The sequence below is a fragment of the Onychomys torridus genome, chromosome 5 (assembly GCF_903995425.1).
Source record: "Onychomys torridus chromosome 5, mOncTor1.1, whole genome shotgun sequence".
NCBI lineage: Eukaryota > Metazoa > Chordata > Mammalia > Rodentia > Cricetidae > Onychomys > Onychomys torridus.
The window spans coordinates 82,931,960-82,959,843 of NC_050447.1; the positions used below are offsets into that span (position 1 = coordinate 82,931,960).

A 27,884-nucleotide genomic window follows, 5' to 3' on the forward strand; every position below is an offset into this window, starting at 1 on the left:
TTACTTTTTCTCCATCTTCGTCAAGGTATTGACAGTAAGTGTGTAAGATGCTACTGTCTTTAAGATGCACATTATGTTTGAGAGACCATATATTATGTGCTAAGTAAAATAATCAAGTTAATTAACATATCCATCGTCTAACAGCCTCTTGAATGGAGTTCAAGAGCACATGTGCTTTGCTAACTATATCCACCCTGATGTGCTAACCTCAACACACCTGTTCATCTTACAGGTGCAGTTTTATACTCTCCCAATATCTCCTCTCTTCTCCAACCCCTAGCTCCTAGAAGCCATCATCCTATTCTGTTCATACAGGTGTAACTTAAAAAGAAATTCTACATGTGGTATCACACAGTGTTGTGCTTTCTTAGCTTAGCACAGTGTCCCCAAGGTTTATCATCTGTGTCACTGAAAATGACAAGATTCCCCCCTTTTTGAGACTGAGTAATGTTCCACTGTGTGTATTTTTATGTATAGACAGTCATTTTCTTTACTCATTCATCTGTTGGCAGACACGTGGGTTGTTCCCACCTCTTGGCATTGACAGTGCTGTATAAACAGTATAAATTGTATAAACAGTGGGCATGGATGTGCAGCCATATTGATTCCCTTTCCCGGGAGTGAACTTGCTGGATTATGTAGTAATTCTATTTTTGTTTGTATTTTTTTGAAGAATATCTGTTGTAATGGCTATCTTATACTCTTACAGATTTGTCAACCATTTTCTCATAAAAATTTAGGAATGTTAAGGCAGGGAGCTCTGACCACAGGAGGTGCATGATTGAGCCTCGGGTGTGCCAAGCTTCCAGATCTCTGAGGAGAGCCTCCACTCAGCAGCAAGTGTTTCCCATTTCGGGGCGGTCGGCACTTCTGTCCCTCAGCACGGTGCTCCATTTGGGAAATCCAGGTCATCTGGGCTCAGTGTGAGGTTCTTCCAGTGCAGGCTGTAGAAGGTCATCGTGGTATGAGAAGGTTCTAGAAGGTGTGCTGACAGGCAAGCAGCCAGTCCTGGTCCTGCCATATGGCTGGTAGCAGCTGGAGACAGGAAACCTCTTCTTTCTGGCCATGCATGTGACATTCCAGGTTCCCCAAGCCTTGAAGAGAAGAATTTGTTCATAAAGATGCTTTCAGTCCCTCTCAAGGATGGATAGGAATGCAAGGTTCTGAGTTCAAATCTCTCCAACCCAAAAGCCAGCTGCAGCGGCATGCCTGTAATCTCAGTGCTGAGACAGCCAAGACTGGATTTCTGAAGATCATTGGCCAGCCAGATCAGGCAAATCAGTGAGCTCCAGGTTCAGCGAGAGACTTTACCTCAAAAAATAAGGTGGTCATACAGGGAAAGAAAAAAATTAAGAACAAAGTGGAAAGCAATTGAGAAAGACATCCAGTATCAACCTCTGGCCTCTGCACACACTTGTATACACACACACACACACACACACACAGAGAGAGAGAGAGAGAGGAGAGAGAGAGAGAGAGAGAGAGAGAGAGAGAGAGAGAGAGGAAACATCAAAATGAATCAGCATTCGGGGATTGAGTAGCATTAGCACATGCCTTTAATCCCAACACTCTGGAGGCAGAGGCAGGCCAATCTCTGAGGCCACTCTGGTCAACATAGTGAGTTCCAGGACTACACAGAAAAAAATAAAAATAAAAATAATAAATAATAATAATAAAGGACTTAATAAATGTTGGTGTTTGTTTTAAAAAAAAAGAATCATCATTAGATCAAGGTGTTGCTGCTGGTTAAGGGTCAGTGAGTTTATTATTTATATTGTACTATGAGCATCAGGAAGTGCCATCAGTAAACTGAATAACTCAGCTTTGCTTATCTGTATTTATTTGGTAATGATCATGCACATTCCTTGAAAGCAGCATTTCAGCCATAGTTTCTTACTCCTTGGTGAAATAAGTTTGCTAAAGTATCTAAAAATCAATTTTCTATACATGTGAATTTTGTTCTCTAATGTACTTATAGTCTGAGGATTAAACATAAAACATGGCAGGTGAATGTCCCACTGATCTTCTTTCCTTCTTGTTCGCAGAGTCATATGATCCCAGCCGAGTGGAGAGGGTGTGATGGATGCTGGTGAAGTCCTCACCTGCCTTGTCCAGGCTGACTCTGGAAACTGCTGGGTTTTCAGCATTCCGACTCCTGCTCTGCCCATCAGTGGGAAATCCGTCATCCCTACAGAATTGTTATGGAGCTAAAGCAGTGGTGTGCTGACACCATCTGTCTTTATAGCATGGATATATAATTCCTATGTTTAGAAATGAGTTTTCACATCAGTTCCCCTTCCTGGTAGATTAGGCTGAGCTGGTAAATAGCTTGGTGTTAATCTGGTTTTATGTGAAAAATCAAGTGTGGAAGATGCAGTGGGTAGTTTTGATTGGACCATAATGCCATGCATTCCCTGCTGTGTCTCCCCAGCTCATGCTCATGTTTAGGAGTGTGGCCTAGGCCCTTCACTTGGTATTTGGACACTAACAGTTTAAGAAGAATATGTGACTATGTATGGCCCATTTTTATTACTCTACCTTCGGCAGCGTGGGGTAATTGGTAAGTAAGTGCTCTCTACTGGCAGCAGCTTCCTGTGTTCCTGAAGGGTCATACTCACGCTGTAACTCACCCAAGAGGTGATTCACGGCATTGAAGCAAATGTGCCGCGCTCTGCTTTGCACTCCGTCTTTCCTAGGTCTTACTCTCTGTGTGAATGTTTAGATATTCTTTATATGAAAAGTAATTGCTGGTTTAAAATAGACCAGGTAACAAAGTAACTATATTTCTTTTTATAAAATTGCTATTTTTCTATGATGTATAAACAGTTCTTAGGTGGCAGATTTTTAAGGAAGTGCTATTTTATTTAAGAGTCTATCCCTATGTGTGTGAGGGACCCGAGAGGGCCCACCTCGGCTCCAAAACCGTTACCCCTGCTCCAACTTCGGCTCTGCTCCTTTGAACGCTGTGTCAGAGTGTCAGTGAAGACCAATCATCACAAGTTCATTCATCCTCACAAAGATGCTTTTCCACAGAAGGAGCTGGGAGGTCACATTCCAAGTCACCCCTCTCAAAACTGGCTAACAGCTTCACGGTCATTTGCAGCCATGTCAACTAAGATTGCCCAAACCTCATGGTTTCATCTTGTATTGCTGTGGGGAATCTGCCCCGAGAAGAAACTTTTCTCTTGCCCGTCACCTTGCTCCTTTAAAGAAAGATCTATTTTTGTCTAGAATGACCCTGATTACCTAATCTTGCATATTCTACAAAGTGCTTGGAGATAGTACGTAGGTGGTATCTTCGCGTGCATATGCCGTGATGGAAGTATCAGAGGCCTGTGGTTCTACTACTGCATTTGCCTGCATAGTTTATGTGTTTTGTGGCATTTCACCTTCTGTCTGAGGAAGATCCTTGCTAGCTACATCTTCCAAAGGTTTTGTCCCCTTCTTTCCCTTCCTTCCCTCTCTCCCTGACTCCCTCCTTCCCTTTCTCTCTTTCTCTCTTTCTTTTTTTTTTTTGTTTCCCTCTCTATTAAGTTTTTTGAGACAGTTAATCAATTTTCAGACATGTCCAATTCCTCTAGTGTGAGTCCATGGCTGGTCTGTCTTCTAGTCCTAAGACAGACTTTGACAGCCTCTTATCTACACACTATTATTTTATCTCCTAAGAACCTCACATGTTCTGACTGGACCACACAGAACAGAATCCAAATAGACCAACACACCTTCCTAGATGTCCATACCTGCAGTCTTGGTTTGCACCTGTTCCCTATGTTCATCTTCGTCCAGAGCTTGGCTCTCTGTCATGGAAAAGGGTATGGGATGTAGGTCTCCCTGGGGCAGTGGATAAGCAGGTTGGTGATCTGTAGTGGTGGTCAAATCATCTGCTAGGGCCAAGTGAAGGTTGAGCCACCTCCTGGACTCTGTGGGGTTGCACATCCCTCCTTAAAATGAAGTGAAAAGGCCCTGTGCATGTGTCCACATGTGTAGACCCCATGTCTGCATGTCTGTGTGCACACTGGTGCTGTACTGACTTCCTGTCAAGTGACCTGATACCATCTGAAGACTTTCTAAGAGAAAGAGAAGGATCCTGAAGGAGAACTCATGTGCCTTATGTATCTCAGTTTGAAATGGGATGCTCGTCCATTCTGTCTTGTTTGAAATCATATCATGTTTCCCTGCAGCCATTTGGTCAAAATAGTGAATAGTTATACTTTAACCTTAATTTTGCCAGATTCAAGCCCATATGCAAATCTTTTGGAAGGTAACATTCCACTTAGTAACTTGAAAAATTTACCTTTAACTTTTCATATTCAAGGTAATGTATATCTGACCAAAAACTGTTTTGCTGAGGTCTGAGTTCAATACTAACCGTCATTCCCTATGTAAATTTCACATGTGCCCTTGACTGTTGGTGGAGAGTTTTCCACGTCCTGTGTTTGTCAATTGCTTTTCTCATTACACATGTTAGTATTCAATAATTTGGAGCTTGTAAAATTAAAAGTTCTGATTTTGACCATTTGAGCTAAAAATGATAGGAGGAGTTGGGCCTGTGTTGCTTCTGGAATTGCAGGAGGGGGAAGTGGTAGTCTGTGGCCTCTTTGGGGGAATTTTTCCGAAGGACTGAAGATGAGTTATCTGCTACCACATTCACTTGTGTTTCTGTCAGCCCCGAAACCCTCTAAAGATGCAGTTGGCCTCTGGATAGGACCATCAGAGTCATTTCCATAATTATAAACATGTATTTCCTTTATTAATAAAGACCCTGAATGTGCATCACCTTCTTCGGTATTGTGGCTCCCTTACTGGGACAGTAGATGTGGGTTCTGGTTGCGTTGAAAGCCACCAAAAGGATGGCCAGCTACAAAAGCATGTCACCCGGGGTGCCCAAAGCGTGTGTCTGCCCGACTCAACTTTTTATTGTTTGTTTGAAATGATTAGATGATAAATACACCGTCGTTGGCCCAATGCCTCCTCCAAAGTGACCAGGGCAGTAGAAGTCTTGTGAGAAGTCGTTAGTGTTGGGAAGCACCGTGTGCGGATTGGCTGGGCTGGGGCAGCTGGGGTTGGGGTGGGGCGGGAATACTGCAACTGCTAAAGCTGTTGCAGCCAGGGATTCGTCCTCTTTCTTTGCTTTTGACTGTACATTCTGTACATCTGTGTGTGGGAGGAGAATTGCCACTCAGGACAGGATCTAAGAAACACATTCCAAATGGCCTTTGAAGAGCCTGGATGGCGGGAGGTCCTTGTCCCAGAATGCGGATTGGTTCACTCTCTGACCCTCAATTGGAAGAAGAGGGAAATGATCCAATACCACCATAGAAAGACTGGTCCCCAGCCTGTGTGTTTTGTTAAAAGGAAGAATGGTGAGGTCAAGTCTATAAATTCAGACCGCAGCCCCTTGAAAAAGGTCCCTGTGGTCTGACCGCCTGCTCACTTGAACAGTCCAGGCTTCAGCAGCATTGTGGGAGGCAGCCTAGACTCCTGCCTGTTGGTGGCCTTGACTTTGAGAGCCTCTGTCTCAATTGGGATTATTAATGAAGCAGAGGCCAAGGAGGGGCTTGGGAGGCTACAGACAGCCCAGTCTACAGTCCACTGCAAGCCTCACAGGACAGAGCCACCCTGCTGCTGCAGCCTCTCCCAGGTCCACCTCCCTGCACCTCACAGGAGAGCCCAGGTGCATGACACTGAGCAAGAGGGAGACCAAGGCAAGTTCAGGACGAGAAGCAGAGCTCAGCAATGAAAACCACATGTCAGAGTCAGGGAAAACCGCGACCTCTATCCAGATGGTAAAAATCAGCGAAGTCCTTATCATCTGGGTCAGCTGCCACTCCAGCCCCCACTGAGGCCTGTCAGGCAAGCTGAGCATGCCAGAAATCATAAAATGTGGTAAGGATAAGGCCCTGGAACCTATAGGAACCTTGTGTCTGCTCATTCTTTTGCTCAGCTTCCTTAGCACTTGAGGGTTCTGGAGACTGCCCTGTGGTCAATTCCAGATGGGACAGTCCAGCAGATTCTTGAGCAGTGGGAGGTAAAGGCAGGCGAGGAATAATCAATCACATAGAGCAAGGCAAAACACAGCAAAGTAACAGGTAGAATGGCAGGATGGAGGCCTCCAAGGAGCATGCTTCTCTATATAGTGTAGATACCTTCACTGTCTCAGAGTGGCTAGCCTGCTCCTAACCTGTGCTCCAGGTAACTTTCACAAAACTGTTCACCACCTAACTGTGGTCCAGAAGCTGCCTGTGCAGTGGCTCAAGATATGGGTGCTGCAGGGACAGATAGCATAGCACCTTCACTCTCCCCCAGGACTCACTGGGGTTGGAGGTCCTGAGTGTGGCTTCCCCCACAGAGACTCTGGTGCTGTGACCTATGGTCCATTCCAAGAACTGGGTACAAATTTCCAGTCACTCATGGACCACTCTTCAGCTCTTGGCTTTCTTATCTACCTCTCTTGCTAGGATAGATGCATCTGACTTACAGAAACGGCCCTGGCACAAATGGGCATCCAGAGCATGGAGAATATAGCCATGCTTGATGTTAGGGAGAAAGTTCTGTTAGGGAACTTTGCAGGCTTTAAATCAGCGATTCTACCTGTCCTGCATGGCTGTTCTGTACGCAGATAGAGACTCTGTGTCCCGTCATGCTCTTGGCTTGCTGTTGCTGCTTGTTAGGCTAGTAAACCAAGCTGTAGTTCCTGAGTTTTAAAAACTGGGGGCCAGTGAGGTGGCTTTGTGGGTAACGGTGCTTGGCCATAAGCCTGATGACCTAGCTTTAATCTCTGAGCAACCTGGTGGAAGGAGGTAACTGACTTCTACGAGTTGTCCTCTGACCTACACACACACACACACACACACACACACACACACACACACACACACACACACACACGTAATAACAGTTTTAAAAAGAAATGCATCCTTCCTCCCAGCTGGAACTTATGTCGCCTCTTCTCCCACTGGCTTTTGCAGGCCAGTGTCTTCTTTGCCTAGATGCTGCTGTGTGTGTGGCTCAAGCCTGCTTGTTCAGGGCCTTGGAGGCCATCCAAAATTTTAGTTCACATTAAGATGTCGGTTTCAAAGTAAGGACTTTCCCCAACTTGGTTGATAATTTAATTCACAGATTAAGGTCCAGATGAAAAGTCCCCTCACCAAAGCAACACTGTAAAATGAAACACAACTCCTGGGACCGGTGGACCCACCCTAGGCCTGGCTCTGTTATTAACCAGCCTTGCACTTGGCCACCCACCCTGGAATGGGAGAAAGGGATTGAACTTTCTATGGTTCGTTCCAGCTCTGAGATTGGGTGACTAGTTTTTGGCAAGCCTGCAATTCATAGGAATCCTTGCCCTGCCAGAGGGGCAGAAGAGGAGACAGTTGGAAGTTGTGGCTGTGTGGGTCTGAACCGGGACCTCCCGAGGACTGGAGCTCTGCTGCTGTTACCTCAACCAGGGTGGTCCTTTTCCCACTTGCCTTGCCTCACTGTAACTCTTCATCCACTCAGGGCTGGTGATACTGAATTCTGGGACAGGCCATGGGGTATTTACGAGCCTGGCTGCAGCCCACAACACAGCAATCAGCGGTCCCTGTAGATGGCCTTTCTTGGCGTGTGGAGCATGAGGTCTTCACATGCTCTCAGGTGTAGAGCTGCTCCAATCAGGCTTGCTTAGACCCATATGTGGTCCCTTTTCTGGGAGTTTCAGTCTACAGACTGTCAACAGTGTCATTGGGGTCTGGGAACAGTGTCCCCTGGGGATCAGTGTTGCTCCATGGGGCCAGTGGCCTCTGGTTTGGTTTCAGTGGGAGAGCCCAGCTGTAGTTTGTGTTTAAAGAGAGTCCAGACACTCCATTTGCTGTTCCTTTTCTTCACCACCTCTGTCCTGTGCTTCCTACAACCTTGGCCACTAGAGGCTTACCCAGCTGAGCCCTACTGGAATATTCTGAATTTAGGATAGCAGGGTCAGTTTGTATAGAGATGCTGTGCCTTTATTTACCTAGCATTTGGGGTGTTGTTGTTTTGCTTTTGTTTTTTGTTTTTGTTTTTTGAGACAGGGTTTCTCTGTGTAGCTTTGGAGCCTGTCCATAGCCCAGGCTGGCCTCAAACTCACAGAGGTCCACCGGCCTCTGCCTCCCAAGTGCTGGGAATAAAGGCGTGTGCCACCACCTCCCGGCTTACCTAGCATTTGTTTCGGGTACTTCAAACACACAACATGAAGACGAGGAATCAAGCACTATCAATTCCTTATTGTGTGCCACACATATCATACATGTTGACTAGTCTAATGGGACACCAAAAGGACTCAGGGTGAGTCATCGCTTGTGGCACACTGCTTGCAGCAACACAAGGTCCCAAGCCTGTTTCTATAACCAAGTACATGCTAGTCATCCTAGCTTCCTGCACCCTAAGAAGATAATGGAACCCCCTATTTAATTAGAAAATGCAAAGGCAGAGTTCTTACAATACTGTGTGTTTGTGAAGATCGGTTGCAGGTATCCATGCCAGTACTGTACTCAACGGTGGCTTAAACAAGATGGGAGCTTATTTTTATCACCTTTTGAAGGAACCTAGAAGTAGACAATCCAGGCCGGGCATGTTGGTTCACTGGAGATTCTGTTCTAGAATCCTCATACAGTAGTTTCTATCCTAAAGGAACCTCATGGACCAAGGAGGCTTTTGGAGTGCCAGCTATCACCAATACTTTCTAGATAGTTATTGAGAAGAATTCTCCCCCCAGATAAATTAATTTCCATTGAAGAGTTTCCCAGGAAATCCTACATTTCTAAACCCATACTCCATTTCTAAGAAGTCAAATGGTCGCACTAGCTTCAAGGATGTCCAGAGACTTCTGTGTAACTGGGCACCACTATGGACAGTCAATATTCTGTCACTAATGAAGACGGTGGCCATAGGTATTGCCTGGCATCCAGCAAGTTTGGCATACTTTCCCTGGGGCAGGTGAACACTGGTCAGCCAGTAGGGCAGAAGAGCATGTGTATGCCAGATTCTGGGAAAGCTGAGACAGGACTCTCCCACCCAGGCATACCAAAGATAAATCCATCTCATGAAAAACTGAGCATGCTCAGAGACAAGGGCACTTTCAGTGGTGTTTAGTGTTTCATTGGAGCCAAGGACCAGCTTTGTGTGAAAGGGCCAGCCCTGACCACCTGGCACTGCAGTCTACAGGGACTGTGGGACACAAACACAGACCCCTGGATACATGTGGACTGGGAGGATTGGCCAGAGAAGGAACCCAGGGTTGGAGAAAACCAGCAGAGGACACAGCCCGGTAGACTGATTTTTCTTTGGACCGCTAGCTCACAAATAACAACATGGAGACTTATTAATTATGAAAGCTTGGTCTTTGCTTATTCCTAACTAGTTCTTATATCTTAAATTAACTTATATCTTTTAATTTAGGTTCTTTTACATGGCTCAGCTATATTTCCTCTGTACGGCCCATCCTGCTTCCTCCATGTCTGGCTGGCAACTCTGCCTTTCTTCCTCCCCGTGCTCTCTCTGCCCAGAGGTCCTGCCTGTCTCTCCTGCCTAGCTATTGACCATTCAGCTTTTAATTACACGGATCACAGCAATACATCTTCACAGTATACACATATCCCACAACACGGCCCCTTCACTCCCTGAAGAACCAGACGCCCTTCCCCCTCCAACACTGCTGAGTCAGCACAACTGGTTTCCATCTTACTCACTTCAAGACTTCAAGCTAAGTGAAGCCAGCTACTGTGTCACAAAAACTCCCAAGCAGTCCTGCGGAGGGACCTACACTAGCTTGCATTGGGCAGGGGTCTTCAGCCCTGGACAGACCTTCAAATAACAAGCCGGCATCTTGGCTGCTGCTTCTTACAATGGCCTCCAAGCCTCAGCACCACCACCCCCAGAAGCAATGTGGATGACTAGATGACGCCTGTACATGGCAACATAACCAGAGGAATTCACTGTCTTTTAAACTGCTATGCAGGATGGCTGGTTTAGCAAAGTACAAACTGTGTTTATGATGCTTGACCTTGAACCTGAGAAAGTTAGAAGACAAAAGGAAAACTCGTCACTGCCTTTGAGAAAAGAAGTATAGCTGGGCAGTGGTGGCGCACGCCTTTAATCCCAGCACTCGGGAGGCAGAGCCAGGCGGATCTCTGAGTTCGAGGTCAGCCTGGGCTACCAAGTGAGATCCAGGAAAGGTGCAAAGCTACACAGAGAAACCCTGTCTCGAAAAACCAAAAAAAAATTTTTTTTAAAAAGAAGAAGTATACAACGGAGGTCATTGCATTGTCTCACACATGCTCTCTCTCTTCTCCCCTGCACTTCCCTCCTTTCTCTAGGACCCCATCCCTACACTAGGCAAGCGCTCTATCACTGAACTGCCACTGAGTTGCCCGAAGAACATGGATGTTGATGGCCCCATCATTTTGACCTGGTGTCCGCCCTTTCTGTCTTGAACTAGGGAAGAACAATGAGAAGCTGGTGAGGTGTGACCTCTGACTTCTGTCTTTGGGAGAGGCCTTTTATGCACGAGCTTAGATGGATGAACATAGTTCATGCCAAAATTTTAAAATGACTCTTTCCTTCAACAATGTTTCCCCCTGAGGATTTCTTGACAGCCATAATTACACCCATATCATAACTGGCTCAGCTCCATACCAGGCATGCAAGGACATACAGTGAGGAAAAGCTAAACTCTGTAAAATGTTTCATTTCCTTTACAGTGGCTGCTATGATTGCAGTTGCATGCTTCCAAAGGACACCTCAGGGGCTTCATTTATCTCTTAATCAAGCAACAGTTCAAATGACAGAGCCATTGCAAGGATCCTGAATCACACTTAAGGAGTGTCACCTGAGTAAATAAAATACACATGGCCGAGTACGGCTCATCAGTACATCTTGACCACCTTGCTCATGCTCTGCATTTGGCTTCTCCTGCTGCCATTGGTTTGAGAGAGAGGGATGCAATCTGATGGGTTGTTTCTGAAGAAATGGGCACACACACACACACACACACACACACACACACACACACACACAGAGAGAGAGAGAGAGAGAGAGAGAGAGAGAGAGAGAGATATGGTTTGAGTTAGTCTTGTTATGTAGCCAAGGCTGGCCTCAAACTCGGAGCAATCCTGCCTCAGCCTCTTGAGTTCCTCGATAACATTGTGTGCATTATACCCAGCATTACAAACTCTTTGGTTTCTATAAAGATGGAGGCCAGGACATGCATTTATTTGAGTTTGAAATGCAGCCACGTGTCAATGTATAGATAGTATGTGGTTTGAGTAATAAATACTCCCATCATCCCTGGCATTTAAGTACTTGTTCCTTGGTTGGTGGCCCTGTTTGGGGAGGCTTAGGAGCTGTGATCTCGCTGGAGGAGTTATGTCCCTGGGGGTAGGTTTTAAGAACTTAAAGACTTGCACCATGTTGAGCTTGTCCTCTTGGCTTCCTGGTTGTCATTTGAGTTGTAATCATGCCTAGTGCTTGCTGCCCTGTGTCCCTGCCAGGATGGTGATGGACCCTTATCATTCTGGGTCACTAAGACAGATAGCCACTGTGATACCAAGTGTCTTTAGTTAAGGTTTCTATTGCTGTGATAAATCATGGCCAAAAAGCAACTTGTGGAGGAAATGTTTTTTGTTTTGGTTTGGCTTGGTCTTTTTCTCTGTTTAACGGTGTTGGCTGTCCCAGCTGTCCTAGAACTTGTCCTGTAGACCAGGCTGGCTTTGAACTCACAGCGAGCTGCCTGCCTCTGTCTCCTGAGTGTTATGATTAAAGGCGTGCGCTCCCACCACCCTGCACTGAGGAAAGGGATTATTTGGCTCACATTTCTCAGCTCACAGTCTTCTGAGAGAAGTCAGGGCAGGAACTTAAAGCAGGAACCTGGCAGCAGGCACTGGAGCCAAGGCCATGGTGGAATGATGCCTGCTGGTTTAATCCTCTTGGCTTGCTCATCCTGCTTTCTTTTTGGAGGGGGGCCAGGGGGGTTCGAGACAGGGTTTCTCTGTGTAGCTTTGCGCCTTTCCTGGAACTCACTTAGTAGACCAGGCTGGCCTCGAACTCACAGAGATCCGCCTGCCTCTGCCTCCTGAGTGCTGGGATTATAGGCATGCGCCACCACCGCCCGGCTTGCTTTCTTATACACCCTAGGACAACCTGCCCAGGAATGGCACTGCCCACAGTGACCTAGGCCCTCCCACGTCAAACATTAAGCAAGAAAATGTCCCACAGGTTTGTCCTCAGGGCAGTCTGGTGGAGGCATTTCCTCAACTGAAGTTTCCTCTTCTCTAATGACTCCAGTTTGTGACACACTGACATTAAGTAAACAGGACACCCGGCTTAAGAGATGACAGAGACAGAGGAAATGATGCACAAAACTGCCTCCAGCGGAAACACTGCTCTATAGAGCAGAATTGCTGAAGGTGCATGGCAGTCCTGTGCAACACATGAAGGCCAGGTTATTTCATGAGGGCCCTTGTCATGTAGGAGAGGCCGCTGGGAAGTGGAGAGTTCTTCAGAGTTGGACAGCGCTGGGGCCCCTGCAGCCCTTGGGGAGAGGAGGGCAGCCACCTCGATCGCTCAGCATGCAGGAGGCACCTGCTGATTCTAAACACTAGAGGGCAGTATATGCTTGTCATAGGGAGAATCAGGGGCCAGAGGCACTTGTGGCCATGCTCCATCTTCCAGGAGCCCAGGCCTGCCTAAAGATCCCACCCCTGTGAGTCACTAGCCCAGAAGAAAGGCTTTTAGAGGCCTGTCCTATTCTTGGGACCCCTGTTGTAAGCATATCTGTGCCTTGCAGCCAAATAAGAGTCTGCAGCAAGTGGGACCTTGGCCACTTACTCTGTGATACAGGGAGTCATCTATAAAAAGATAGAAAGGATGTCTGGGGTTTGACAGGGTGTATGGGAGGGGCTTAGCATAGTGTCCCAGCAAATGCTCAGTGCCAGTCAGTAGTCATCCCACTAACCAGGACAAGAGACTTGCTGTCGCTTGGGTGAGTGCCCACAAAGACCCACATGATAAAAGCCTGGTCCCCAGTTGGTGTTACTGGATTATGCTGTGGACCCTTAAGAAGTGAGCTTCAGGAGACTGGGAGTAAGATCATAGGGGGCTGTACGTGTGTGCATGTGCGTGTGCATGTGCGTGTGCGTGTGCGTGTGCGTGTGTGTGTGTGTGTGTGTGTGTGTGTGTGTTGTTAAACATTTGGAAAGGGAAAAGACATGGGCTAGACTGGATTTGATTTTTGGATGGTAACATCAAATTTTCAGAGTGGGATTAATTTTGGGAAACCTTGATTTGTTTTTATTTTCAAAAATACACGTAAACTTTCAAATCTGCATGCTTATGTGTGTGTGCCACAGTGCGTGTACAGATGTCAGAGGACACCTTAGGGGTCAGCCTTCACCACCTTGTTTGAGACAGGGTCTCTTGTTTGCTGCTGTGTGCACTAGGCTAGCCAGCCTTCAAGCTTCCAGGGATCCTCCTGCCTCTGTCTCCCATCTCACCACAAGAGTGTTAGGATTACTGATATGCACTATTGTGCTCAGCTTCTAAATGGGTCCTGGGGATTGAACTTAAGTCCTCACCCTTGCCACAAGGGCAGCAGCAAGCACGTTGCCCACTCAGCCATCTCTCCAGTCCCTACTGAGGAAATTTTTGAACAGTTCCTCAAGATGAGGCTAACAGACTGTAGGGTCTGAGGCTTGGAACTCTGGTTCTGCAGCATCCAAGAGGGTAATGGCTGTGCTCTCGTGACTCTGGGACTTAGCAATGTGGCCGGCCCTGCTGGAAAGGGACTGAACGTGCAGCCACATCCGGGGCCAGCCCTTTAGTATGAAGAAGGAAGGTAAACTGGTTCTTGTGTTCACACTGCACCTGGAAATACTGTTTCCAAAGCATTGGGCTAATGTCTGTTACTAAAATCAATTTCCCTTTTACCCTGTGGAACGACATTGCTGGTGGGTTTAGGCCCACATGTGGCTCCTTTGCAGCACAAACTGTTTCTAATGGACTGTGCTGCTCAGGACAGTGGTGGAGCTGAACAGAGGCCCGAAGCAGGACATGGACACACAGAACTCTGGATGAAGAAGTCTTCTTTCCTCTTTCTTGGAGAATTTTAGTTTTGAGTCTTAACATTTTTTCTTATCCCGTATTTTATTTATTTTGTGTGTGGGCATGTGTGAGCCACAGTGAGGCCATTGGACAACTTGAGGCCGTAGGGTCCACCTTGTGGATCCCAGGAATCAAACTCAGGTTGTGAGGCTTGGCAACAAGCACCTTTGCTCACTAAGCCATCTTATTAGCCTGAGTACTGACCTTCCGAGACAGGGTCTAACTATGGCCCAGGTTGGTCTAGAAATTCAAATTGTCCTACCTCAGTCTTCAGAGTGCTGGCATTCCAGGCCTTCACTGGTCAACCCAGACAGAAATTTAATCTTGGAAAACAACAAAACTATTTCTGCTGTCCTCATCACTAGAAGCTGCCAGACCCAGTGCCTAGCACTCAGTAGGCCATGGATGTCATCATGAATGTAGCGAACCCTTCCTGCCTGTTACCCATGGGTGTTAAGATGGTCTTTAAAGCCTTTGTAATGTTGTCCCCTGATGGCTAGTTCTTGAAAATAATGGGTAAAGTCTCTCAGAAACTCGGGGGTGTGGGGTTTAGAGTGTGCTGGCTTTGCAAGCATGCGTGTGTGCTGTGTGTAGCAAAGACTGTGGGTCACAGTAGCTGGCGATGAACACCTGTGTGCTGTGTGCACTGCACATCTTGCCTATGTATACTGAATGTTTGTGCTGAGGTGTGTGTGTGTGTGTGTGTGTGTGTGTGTGTGTGTGTGTGTACCCACTATCACTTTTGCTAGTTGTTAACTCTAGAGGTGGCTTTCCTAGCCCTTCTGCACCCCCATACCAGCCAAGGCCCTGGCTCAGTATCGATGGGTAGTCTGGGAGGGAGCCTCAAGATCACACACAAATCAGGGTCCTCAAGCCTCAGGAGGTCCTTGCAGCAGTGAGTCTACTCAACAAAAAAGCTTCCAGCAACAGTACACATCTCTGTGAGCTTCAAGAAGCCTGGAGCAGGAGAACTAGCTCAAGTTTGTTCTTGTGTCCTGGGCTTGTGATAAACAGCTTCTTTTCAGGCTGGGAGGCAAACATTTCCCAGGGGAGCATGTGGTGAGTGAGTGGCAGCCTCTGGCTGGGAGAACTGGATCCTCCAAGGTGGAGGTGGTCTTTGTCCTGTGCTGCTGAGAAAAAGATGAACCGTGGGTGAGTAATGAATGCATCTCCCACAGAGCCCAAGATATAGTACAGGTGCTCTCCCATTAGAAATGTGTGTACTACTGGCTGAATATTCCTTCAGACTGGACTAGAAGTAAGTGCACACAGAGGGATGCTCAACACACAGGTGGGGCCAAACATGGAGCGTCTCCCTTTTCACTTTCGTAAGAGTAGCATGAAATCACATTTCCCTAGAAACCATATGGACAGCCCAGGAATCCTCCATAGAAAATCTAATGCCAAACTTTTGGGTAGCTGACCTGCAGGTGGCCAGCTTGCAGATGGCCTTGTTCACATCCTTTCCTGTCCTGGAACTTCCCTTATCCACCTGGGAGGTAGAAGACAGAAGGACATCCCGGTTGTCCAGGCTCCTGGCCCAGATGTAATTTAATTGGCTGCATCCCTGCCCATGCCAATTCAGAGTTTCTGCTCCTGGGTTGAGAAGGACAAATCCCTCTCCCTGGTGGTTCTCCACTGAGGCCACAGCTGCTGCATGGAAGTACCTCTCAGGGGCAGCCAGCTTTCCAATACGGTAACAAATACCCCCTATGATCAACTTCAAAAGAGAAAAGGTGACTTGTAGCTTCTGTGGTGGAATAAACTGGTCACCTCACAACTAGGGAGCCAAAGAGAAGGAGGAAAGGGCTGGGGTCCCCCAATCTCCATCAATGACACACCCCTTTCTTGATCTAAGACCGCTCACAGACTCCATTTGTAGAGGTCCCACAACCCTCCAGGAGCACACCACACCTCCCCTCCCCACGTGGATCAGACCGCCAAACATGGACCTTTGGGGGACATTTAAGATCCAGCCCGGAGAACGTTTGAGAACCATGGCAAGCTCTAAAACATGAGAAATTCTGCATGTCCGATGCATGTGCTAACCAGATATCCTACACACAGGAGATCCCGGGTGCTCTGGCTGGGCCAGGCTTCTTATTTTACATCTACTCTTCCCAAACCCAGGGTTGGGATGAGGGTCATATGACCAGCATAGCTCCCACTACTTGTGGCACTTCTAGAAGCAGGGATGGGGCACCAGCTGCGTGGTGATGGTTAGAAGTCTGCAGTCTAACTGAAGTGAGGCAGAGGCACCAGAGACCTGGCTGTGATTGATGAAGATTATTTCACAACTGGGAAATAGGAGCCTCAGGACAGGCTGTATTGCTCCCAGATGTTTGGATTCAACTCCCTCCTCATCTCCACTCTGACCTGTCCTCTCTCCCTGCTTCCTTTCGTCCCAAGGTTATCCAGGAGGTAGGCACCCCAACATTATCTGTCCACCTTCTCTAACCCTTCCAAGACCTGGATCTCAGAACCTCGCTCAAGAGCCTGAACCAAAACTCGGAGCCAAGAGAGGCTCTGCTTTGTTTCTAATTGTTAGTGGACAATTGTGTTCATGTATATAATGCATTCTGATTAACCCCCATCTCCCTTTCATACTCATCACACACACACACACACACACACGCACACACACACACACACACACACACACACACACACACACACACACACACACACACACACCATTTGGTTTACTTGGGACTGTCTGTGTGACCCCTGGATTGAGACTACCCACTGGAGGCTGGTAAGGTCTCAGCTGGAAGAGGTGCCTTCCCCTTTCCCTGACTCTCTCTCTAGGAAATAGTTCAGCAATGGTGGTCTGAGCCCCCTGAGCCCCTCCCTCCTCCTCCCATGCCTGGCTGTTGCTGGCCCATTCTGTGCAGACTCAGTGCCGTGGTCCTAAGCTTACGATTGCAGTGACTGTGTTGTGCCCAGAAGATAGCATCTCACAGCCCTTCTCCCCATCTGCCAGCTCTTACCATCTTTCTGGTCCCTCTCCCCTGGTGTTCCTGGCCCTGGAGGGGATGGTACAAATGGCTTCTTTGTGGCCGAGCACTCAGCTGCCACTTATTCCAGCACTTTGTACAGATGTGGTCTCTGCAATTCATCGGTGTTCACTGGGAAGTGAGGGTTTCTGGATAAGGCTGAGAGTGGCAGCTGTCTGTGGCTATAAACACCCATTTATGAGGTGCTTCAAGGTCGTATCAATTTGGATTTTTCCTGTTTTCATGAACCTTTGGTATACGGAGTCAGCTCCCGTTTATAGGGAGAGCTGGTGAAGCAGACATCGGTCAGTCTGTTGTTAAGCTCCATGCCACACACCACATGTGATGTACTGCTTCCTGCCACACTCTGCATGTCCAGAGAGGCCCTCATGGCTTCCTTAAGGAAGAACTCCTCACCTCTGCTTCCAAAGGACCTCACCCTGAGGTGGCTCACCTCGGAATGGCTCAGGATTCCTACGGGAAGATTCTGAAGAGTCTGACCCAAAGTCTAGGACTGAATGGAAGATTTGAAGAAATCTGGCACCATTTATAAAGATTATTTGTAAAATGTATTAGCCCCTTTCCTAATGCATGGGTGATTGAGTCCTTTGAAATTTGAATTTGAATTTCCCATTTAGTCGGCATCAGTCTCCTTTCCTAAGCCATTTGCCTTTCCTTCCTGGGTGTTCAGCTGCACAATTAAAGTCTGCAATGCCCACCTTCCTTGTGGCCAAGTGTGCCTTGATACATAGGTGTCACCTAGGGAATGTGAGCAGGAGTGGGGAAATGCCCCTCTCTGTCTCTGCCTTCCTCTCTCCTCTGGCCTTCAGTGATATTTCATGATCTGCCTTCAGCCCTTAGCCAAAGGCAGCATTATAGGAGATGATAGAGTCACACTCTGGACCCATAGGACCATTTAGTAACTCTCAGACCTCTCATCAACTCGGCAAAGCCAGTCCCAGCATGTGGGAATGTTACATAAGACAGAAGTAAATACCCACCTTCCTGAAGGCTCCATCTTCTTGGTCTCTTTGTTACAGCAGCTCAACCTTTACCTTCACACACTCATTGGCTATGGAAGTTCCATGCACATGTTCTTTACATTGTGGTATCACTCAATTCCACCCTTCTCCAGCCTGCATATTCATAATACACTGAATTCCACCAGTCTTTCTTGTAATCCCCAAAGCAGTACAGTCATTATAATGGGACCCCCCCACCCCAATACACACACACTCCAAAATTAAAGCCTCAGATGAAAATGACATAGAGTCAAAGTGATCCTCGGAAAGCACTCTGTGATAAGAGTGTCTATTCGTTAGCCTAACATGGGCCTTTTTTTTTTTTTTATTCACACCAGACAGTGCATTTAGATCTTATCCAGAAGCTCAGGGTTGTACTTAGTCTGCCAAGATGGTCCTGCCATGTGAAAGGCCCAGGCTCTGAGATAGCCCACAGCAGGGAGCTGATTCCCACTCTCCTATCACTTTGGGATGCTGATTCTCATCCTGGGGTGACTTGCCATCCAGGGGGCATTTGACAACTTGAGGTTTTTTTGGTTTTTTTATAAAGAGTTATTTATTATGTATACAGTGTTCTGCCTGTATGCCAGAAGAGGGTGTCAGATGGTTGTGAGCCACCATGTGGGTTGCTGAGAATAGAACTCAGTATCTCTGCAAGAACAGCCAGTGCTCTTAACCTCTGAGCCATCTCTCCAGCCCGAGATTTTTTTTTTTTTTATTGTGACTGTGGTGGGACTCCTGATGATATCTAGTGGTTGAAGGTAGAGATGACACTCAGCATCCTACAGTACACAAGACAGCCCCATGACAGAAATGTCTGCTCCAGAAATCCCTCCTGAGGCAAAGGATGTTATTTGTTTGCATTTTTAGATGAGGTCCACAGAACTCAAGCTGACCTCCAAACCATGATTCTCCTGCCTCTGTGCCAGGTTACAGTTGTGTACCACCATGCCTATTTTGTGAATATCGGTTTCTTGAAAGCAGTGACAGAGCAGATTCAGGATTTCCTGCAACCCCTTTATTGTGGGGTATTCACCAGAGAAGACTGCTTAGACATGGTTTAAGCCAATAGAAAGTCTTTATTAGCTAGCCAGCAGCTACATTGGGTGTTCAGGATCCCAGTGTGTCCCTGAGCTTTCTCAGGGTGAGCTTTTAAGCACATAAAAAGCATACCAACTGATGGTCCATGTGTATGGTGGTGGACTTCGCTTTTCCCCATCTGAGAGCCTGGCTCAGATCAATCATTTCTGCTATCTGGGCTGAGGTAGGTACCTGGCTTGGACCCAAATCATTTCAATTAAAGAAATTATTGCAGCTCTCACGTACCTGGTTTCATCTTTCATTTTCTGACAGTCATGGATGAGCGCCTGAGTCATCAGGCAAGAGGGTAGCCTAACTGATGGCGGTGGGTTTCGTAAACCAGACTCGAGGGTGAGCCAGGGGTAGGGCCTGGTACTACGTCACACAGTCATTAGACAGACAGTATTCTAGTGTTCCTCAGAGGAGGGCCTCAACCATGTTGTGGGATACTGTGAGTATAAGGGCTTGACCCAGAGTTAACTTGCTTGCTTGCTTTCATTAAACTAGCAGTAGCTGCCACAGCTCTTAGACAGGTGGCCCATCCTGTGGCTACAGGGTTCAATCATTTTGACAGGTATGTCACAGGGCATTTCCATGGCCCCAGAGTTTGGGTTAAAACCCCTTTTCTTCTTTTGTTTCATGGACAAACAGATGAAAAGGTCTTGAGACATCTGGAAATTCTAGGGTTGGAGTGGAAGTCGGAGCTGTTTTTAAAGCCTCAAATGTCTTTGGTTGACAGTTTAGTGTCCCCCTTCATGCTGGTGTGTGGAGGCCGTGCTATCTCCACAAACTCTGGTATCCAGAGGCAGCAATACCCAGCTGTACCTAGGAACTCTTGAACCTGTCTCTTAGCCTTTGGAGTTAGAATATGAAAGACAGCAGCAATCCTACTTGGAGACAGGCTTCTTTTGTCTCCCCTCAGCTGGGAGCCAAGATAAGTAGCCTTCTCCAAAGCTGGGCTTTCTTAGCTGATATTCTGTAGTTCAAGGTCTGTAGTCACAAGACTCTTGCAGCAGTCCCTCAGTGGCCCTTTCATAGTCTGTTTTCCTAGAAAACCTCTGACAGAAGGGCAGTGAGTCTGCATTTAGAGTTTTTAGATCCTGGGGCAACCTGGTCCAGGTATGTCGCCCGCTCTAACCTCCCTCTGGGTCTGTCCATTTAAAAGCAGATGGGTTGACTCACCTCTGCCAATGGGTGACAGAAGATTGCATCTTTCAGGTCCAAGACAGCATATGTTTCCTTGGGAGAATCTGACTCATGAGAATCCAAGGTCCCAGGTTTCTTCACAGCCAGGAGAGGTATATTCCAGGGTGATTGGCAGGACCCCGGGATGCCTGTCATGTCAAGCCAGGCTATATGGACTGCAGTTTCCCCTTTTGTTTCCAGGGTCATTGGATATTGTTAATCTGGATGGAGGTAGCTGATCTGGTTAGTTGAACAATTATAGGAGTTGGTATTGGGCCAGTCCTTGGGGTTGGTTTCTTCTGACAGTGAGACTCCAAAATTTTTCTAGGTGTCTATTAGTCTAACTGTATCTCATCATCAGAGAAGGTGATGGTGGCTTTCAGTTTATACAAAAGGTCTTGCCCAATCAGTTCCCTATTGTTGAACACTCTTTGAGCTACCTCTGGCAACTGAGACGCACTTACATATTTACATTTTTCTAGCTTTTATCATTTTCTTTTAAATATCTGGGGCCAACTTGAGTGACAAAGGAAATTTTTTTAAGCATCTGTCTTTAATCCTTTAAAAAGGACCTAGCAGAAGCTGTTTAAAGTCTCCTTGGTCAGAGTTGGGCAGAAGGAAAGATCTGTTCTGTCCAGGCTGCATTGTCTGGCAGCAATCCCCCTGCCTCACCCAGGCACATGGATTTTTGTTTGTTTGTTTGTTTGTTTTTCTGTTTTTACTTTTTTTTTCAGAGAACAGTGGGTTTTATGGATCTTTGGTTTAAAAGACAACATCAATCATAAGAGACAAAGGAGTGGAACTTTCTCTTTTCTTTCAGGCTCAGCCCAGGGGAACTTTCGCTCTTCCCTAGGCCTGCTTGGAGCAGACACCAAGTGAGCAGAGGAAATGCTCACCTGGGGGAACTATTTCCTCCTCCCTGTGTGCTTCCTCTTAGATGGAAGCTCCACCCCATGAGAGACCCAGCCTCCCCTAACCTCTACACAGGGACCAGCCCTGACCATGAGCAAGAGTCAAGCCATTAACCTTCCTGCTCCTGGAGTAAGATAGGTGGAGGTTTTTTAGGTTTCTCTGGGTGACCTGGAAAGGCCAAAAGAATTTGGGTCCCCAACAGGAGGGAACACAGGTCTTAAGCCAGGGAGTTCTCACACCAGAGAGAGCCACTGGTCAATACAGGAAAATAGAACTCACAGAAACACACAGAAAGACATACAGAGAGACACAGTAAAGACAACCAGGGATGGCCATCACACCCCCATACACCTGGACAGATGGAGGAATCCAGTGACATCTCACATGGATCTCAATCACTGGATCAGCATCCACGTTCAACCTCTCCTATGTGTCCAAACAGAAGGAGCCTTAACCAGACTTACCTCTGGAGGTGACAGGCCAGGTGACTTTCTAATTAGTTTCCTTTTGGGGAGGAGGCGTCATACTTCCCTGAAGCATTAGGCAGAGATTGATCAAAGGGAGCTGGGGACCTGGAACATCTCAGATTGCGCACTCCCTAGGAGTCCCCTGACCACCGCACTCCTCCCTGCTCCAAAGGGGCTCTGAAACCCTTGAGGTCTGTTCTCTGATCTCTGGTTATTCACAAGAGAAGACTGCTCAGACATGGATCTAAGCCAATAGAAAGTCTTTATTAGCCAGCCAGCAACTCTGCTGGGTGTTCAAGATGCCGGTGTAGCCCCAAGCCTTTCTCAGGGTGAGCTTTTAATCACAAAAACCATGTTCTGGGTTGTCACATTTCAGTTAACAAGAACAGTTAGCCAGAAGCAGAACTATAGAAGTACCACAAACAGGTTGCCAGGAGCAAGAACTACAAAAAGCAAGGTCAGTTCGTTTAGAGACTTTCCCAGGGTGGATTAGGCCTTTGCTTTAGTTTGGACAGGTAGTGCTTTAGTTTGGGCTGAGTTTTACAGCCTGAGTGGTACGTCCATTATGGAGTCAGTTCTGCTAAAGTCTTGGGCCCTGTTATACCTTTATACTCTTCAGTTTCAGCAGGTTAAATACGCTGCTGTTGCTGCTGCTTTGAGTCAGACAGATCTTATGTCCTGAGCCAGGTAGGGTGGTGTATACCTTAATACCAGCACTTGGGAGGCAGGAGTTGGAGGCAGGATGATCACAGTCTAGGATAGTCTGTCTCAGCTATCGAGAGAGTTCAAAGCCAGCCTGGGCTACACAAGACCCTATGTGGGGATTTGAAAGAAAATTGCCCCCATCGGGAGTGACATTACTAGAAGGTATGACTCTGTTGGTGTAGGTGTGGCCTTGTTGGTGTAGGTGTGGCCTTGTTGGTATAGGTTTAGCTCTATTGGTGTAGATGTGGCCTTGTTGGTGTAGGTGTGGCTCTATTGGTGTAGATGTGGCCTTGTTGGTGTAGGTTTGGCTCTATTGGTGTAGATGTGGCCTTGTTGGTGTAGGTGTGGCTCTATTGGTGTAGGTCTGGCCTTGTTGGTGTGGATGTGGCTCTGTTGGTGTAGGTGTGGCCTTGTTGGTGTAGATGTGACCTTGTTGGAGGAGGCGTGTCACTGTGGGGGATAGGCTTTGAGGTCTCCTATGCTCAGGCTACACTCAGTGTGACACACAGTTGCTTCTGCTGGGTACGGATCAAGATATAGAACTCCCAGCTCCTCTTCTAGCACCATGTCTGCCTGCATGACACACACCATGACAATAATGGACTAAATCTCTGAACCTGTAAGCCATCCCCAATTTAATGTTTTCCTTTATAAGAGTTGCCATGATCATGGTGTCTCTTCATTGAAATAGAAACTCCAACTAAGACACCCTATCAAAAAAAAAAAAAAAATAGAGGGGATAGAGAAAGAAAAGAAAGGTTGGTTGAGGGTGTTGGGAAACTCCTTGGTGTCCCAGTGTCCTGAAGACCAAGTTGTTCTCACTGAAGGCTGGTGAAAGACGGAGTCTCAGAGCAGGTTGTGTGAACTGTTCACTATGTAGGTGTGGGCCGTGCTCTCTTGTCCTGCTGATGTCACTTGTCAGTGACCCTCTCCTCAGCAGCTGGCCTCAAACTTTCCCTTCCCAGAATCCTCCTGGAGTGCCTGAAGGAACAGTCACTTCTCACCAGCCACTTTCCACTGTGCATGTTTGCCCTCCCTGGCAAAATCTGCATTTCTCCTAGCTCTTCCCTCCAGCCCTATAAATCAGCCATGGTCTGTCCTCCTCAGGTCCACTGATCTCTGAACTCCCTCCAGTGGTCTTGTATTATTTTGGACAGAGATGAACAGCACCAGATGAAACCTGTGGAAGAGTCCCATCCTTTCCTGGAGATGCATGGGGCAATTGATGCCCAGGATGAGAAGGGGGTGGGGCATCAGAAAGCTTTCATGTCTGAAAGGGCCAAACAGGCATCCACCAACACTATTCTTAGGCATGTGCTTTTAAATTTTTATTTTGAGACAAGGGTCTTATGGAAAGCAAGCTGGCCTTGAATTTGAATATATAGCCAAAAGGATGACCTAAAACTCTTGAGTCTCCTGTCTCCACAAGTGCTGGCATCATAGGTGTGTGCCACCACAGCTGGCTTGGTGATGCTCGTAACAGTGGACAAACTCAGGCACAGCTTTGGACAGTGTTCTCTTAGTCACTGCTCTATTGCTGTGAATAGACACCATGGCCACATCCACTCTTATAAGAGAAAGCATTTCATTGGAGGCTTCCCTACAGTTTGAGAGGTTTAGTCCATCATGATCCTGACAGGAAGAATTTCAACAGGCATGTTGGGCATGGTGTTTGAGAAGGAGCTGAGAGCTATATGTGATCCAGAGATCCAGAGAGAGAGAGAAAAAGAGAGAGAGACAGACAGAGAGACAGAGACAGAGAAAGAGACAGAGACAAAGAGAGACAGAGAGAAAGAGCGACACTGGGCTTAGCATGGGCTTTTGAAACCTCAAAGCCCACTCACTCCCAATGGCACATTTCCTTCGACAAGGCCACAGCTCCTAATCCTAGTCCAATCAAACATTTCCACTCCCTGGTGACTGAACATTCAAATATATCGACCTAAAGGCCCTTCTCATTCATCCCACCATGGCTGTCATTCTGGTTTTTCTCTGTCCTTCCCTGGCTCCCTTCTTCCCTCCCCTCTTCCCTCTTTTCACTCACTCTGTCCCTTGTTCCTGGTTTCTTCCTCCCTTTCTCTCTCTGCTCCTCCCTTCCTTCCTCCATCTCTCTCTTGTCCCTCCTTCCCTTCTTTCCTCTTTCCCTCTCTTTCTCTTCTTCCCTCTCTTCATCTGACACCTCCTCCCTTTTCTTTCTGCTCCCCTTCCAGGCTTGTTCAGTGTTTTGTGGACCACCAGCAGCAATAGCCCCTGTGTGCTTTGTGGGAAACGTGAATTCTCAGGCGCCAGCTCCACCCCTGAATGGAGTCAGCTCTTGTGATAAGTAGAGAAGTTTTCCTCTTACTATCCAGAGTGGCTTGAATGTGATCAATCTCTCAGTAACACAGGCCAATTCATGGGTAGCCACCAGCCTTTTAAGAATGTTAAAATTAGTATATTGGCCAGGTGGTGGTGGCGCACGCCTTTAATCTCAGCACTTGGGAGGCAGAGTCAGGCAGATCTCTGTGAGTTCGAGGCCAGCCTGAGCTACAGAGTGAGTTTCAGGAAAGGAACAAAGCCACAGCGAGAAACCCTGTCTCAAAAAAACCAAAAAAACAAACAAACAAAAAAAATGCATTAAAGGGGGGGGGTTAAAATACTGGAGAAGTGTATAGAATTAGCAAATTGTGAGGGGTAATGAGATGTCTATTGATGCATTAACAAAAATGATGAGTATATGGGAACATATATAAAAATCTACCAGTCAATTATGAAAAAAGTCTGTTAAATAGGAGACATGAATGTGTAGTGAGTAAATATCTTCTATTAAACTTTTAAGCAGAAAAAAACTGGTATATTGATCTCCATCTGTCCCTCTGTGTTTATTGACTTGGGAAACAAAATAAAAGATACAGAATGACTATTGAGCTAGCAGATCATAGTAGCTCAATCAGACTTTTGGTTCTCCGATATCAAATATAGGAGAAGGAACATCCCACATCTAACCATTGATCTGAGGCATTTTAGCCCATTGTGGGAATACAGATTCTGTAGCCTAATTGGAGGCAATTTTCTTCCACAGAGTGTTCACCCCCCCATGAGGGAAAATGATCACCAGGCCAGTATCTTGAGAAAAAGAAATATTAGATTCAGGAATAAGTTTTCTGTGCAAAAGACCTGTTTCAAAAACATATTTTCTCCCAATAGCCATAGGGTTTTCAAGTTCAAGAACAATGGCTTGTCACCTGGTGTGGGCGTGTCAACAATACATGTTGAAGACATGAGAAGAAGTCCAGCTAGTGATGAGGAGAAAGTATCTTAGAATCGACTCTCACCTTTGTACAGGAAGGCTGGTAGCCAGCACCCTTAGTTCTGGGGTTTCACCCAGTCTCTCAGCGTTTGGCCTTTGTTCAGGGAGAACATTTACAGCCTGAAGCCCAGAGAGCTGTGACTATAGACTGCTTATTACCTGAACTGAACTGTTCACACAGGGTGCTTGGACACCTGAGCAAGAAGGGGCTTCATCAAGCTATTTGCAGCCTGTAAACCAATCATTTGTTTAAGCAAGTCTCTCAGTGTGGGCCCAGTTTTGGTCTAAGGCTTGTGCTGATGGTCGAAAGGTGTGAGGAGTAGCCAGCTCTTAATCATTTTTAATTTCTTCAAGATTACAGTGAGTTTAACAGAAAGAACCCAAGCCCTGGGGATGGCTCTGCCCTTAGATGGCTCACAAATTTTAATCTAGCCTTGGCTACTTAAGAGACTCTATGTCACAACCAAACCAAACCAAAACACAAACAGAAACAAATAAAAAAAATAAACAAACAAAAAAACTTACCACCAACATTAGTAGCAACAACAAAAGGTCTCAAGAATTTGTACAAGACCATCCAGGACTGTTTGCTGGTCTCTTCTTGTCAACTGTTGACTCTGGCAGGGAAAGAGCCTATATTAAACAATTCAAAGGATCTTCAGTCATCCTGGAATGTGATGGGGTATTAGAGAAGTTGCTGAGAGGCAAGAGAAACCCTTGACCAAAGCATGTGAAAGGTAGCATTTATTAAAACATGGGAGGGGCAGGAAGAGAGGGAGAGAGTACCCTTGGGCCCAGTGGCCAGCCTGGACCAAGAGCACCTGCCTTCCCCACATCCTTTCACCAGATCTTCCCAAGGAAGTGGTTTACTTTGGGTTGCCTGAGCAGTGACATCATCATCTTGCTATCTTGTACTGTCCCTGTGTGGCCAACATGCTAAGGAGTGACAGGTTTGGTGGATATGCAGGAGGAACTTTCCATCTGCAGCTGATGCCAGTTCTCTGTGGCCTCGGTATATTTGAGAGAAGCCCGTCCTCTCTGATATTTCCATCATAGCCTGCTGGGTCCACTGCCCCTGCTCCCTGGTCTTGGTTGGAATGCTGCAAGCATAGAGGCATGTCAGCAAGGTGAGAATTGAGGCAAATGGCTGTTTTTGTTGGAATCATAATAACAAAACTGGGGATGGCCTGAGCATTGACCATTCAGCTCATGAAGATGAGCCCCTGGGCTATCTGGTTCAGGCCAGCCAGAGTCCCTTCTGCTGCTTAAGCACATAATGCCAAGTAACCTGATAGATTTATCCTGCAAGTGTTCTATGGCTGTAGGGAGCTTAGTAAGTTGTCCTGTTGTGATAATTTTTTTAAAAATTTGTTTATCTATTTTATGTACATTAGTGTTTTGTCTTTATGTACATCTGCACACCAGAAGAGGGCATCAGATCCCATTAGACTATAGTTATAGATGGTTTTGAGCTACCATGTGGGTGCTGGGGTCTTCAGACTCCAAGGAAGAGCAGCCAGTGCTTTTAACTGCTGAACCATCTCTCCAGTCTCTGCTGTGATAATCTTGATTGTCAACTTGACTGTATTTGGAATCAACTAAAACCCAAGCCACTGGGCATGCCTGGAAGGATTTCCTTAAAAAATTATTTGAATCCGGAAGACCTGTCCTAAATCTGGCCACATCTTCTGATGGCAGATAAAAGGACATGGAAGGCGGAAACTTTTTGCCTGACTTCCTCTCACTCTTGCTGGCAAGGTCGATTTTCCTCTTGCTGTAGAATTCCATTACCAATATTAGAACCCACTTCTTCAAGATTCCAACATAGGCTGATGACCAGCAGTTCCCCAGGAATCTTCCAGACCTTCAGCACCTGATTAGTACTGCTGAGACATACAATCCCATGCACTGAACAACAGTGAACAGATTTTCTAGTTCTCCAAAGTGAATACTACTGATCTAATAAATCCCCATTTCTCTCTCTCTCTCTCTCTCTCTCTCTCTCTCTCTCTCTCTCTCTCTCTCACACACACACACACACACACACACACACACACACACTTGCTTTTTGGTAGTGTTGGGAATGGAGACACATTTTAAGGAGTACGTGATCTCT

The 27,884-nt window shown here is 46.7% G+C and overlaps 1 protein-coding gene across 2 annotated transcripts in view; it reads left to right on the top strand.

Moving 5' to 3' along the window:
- Jcad (junctional cadherin 5 associated) overlaps window positions 1–3,489 on the top strand; it is a 40,563-nt gene extending 37,074 nt beyond the window's left edge. For both annotated transcript variants that reach the window (XM_036187665.1, XM_036187666.1), the window contains one exon: window positions 2,046–3,489. In XM_036187665.1, the coding sequence (XP_036043558.1) occupies window positions 2,046–2,080 (35 nt within the window). In that variant the 3' untranslated portion in view covers window positions 2,081–3,489. The remainder of the gene's footprint in view (window positions 1–2,045) is intronic.
- The last annotated feature ends 24,395 nt before the right edge of the window (window positions 3,490–27,884 follow it).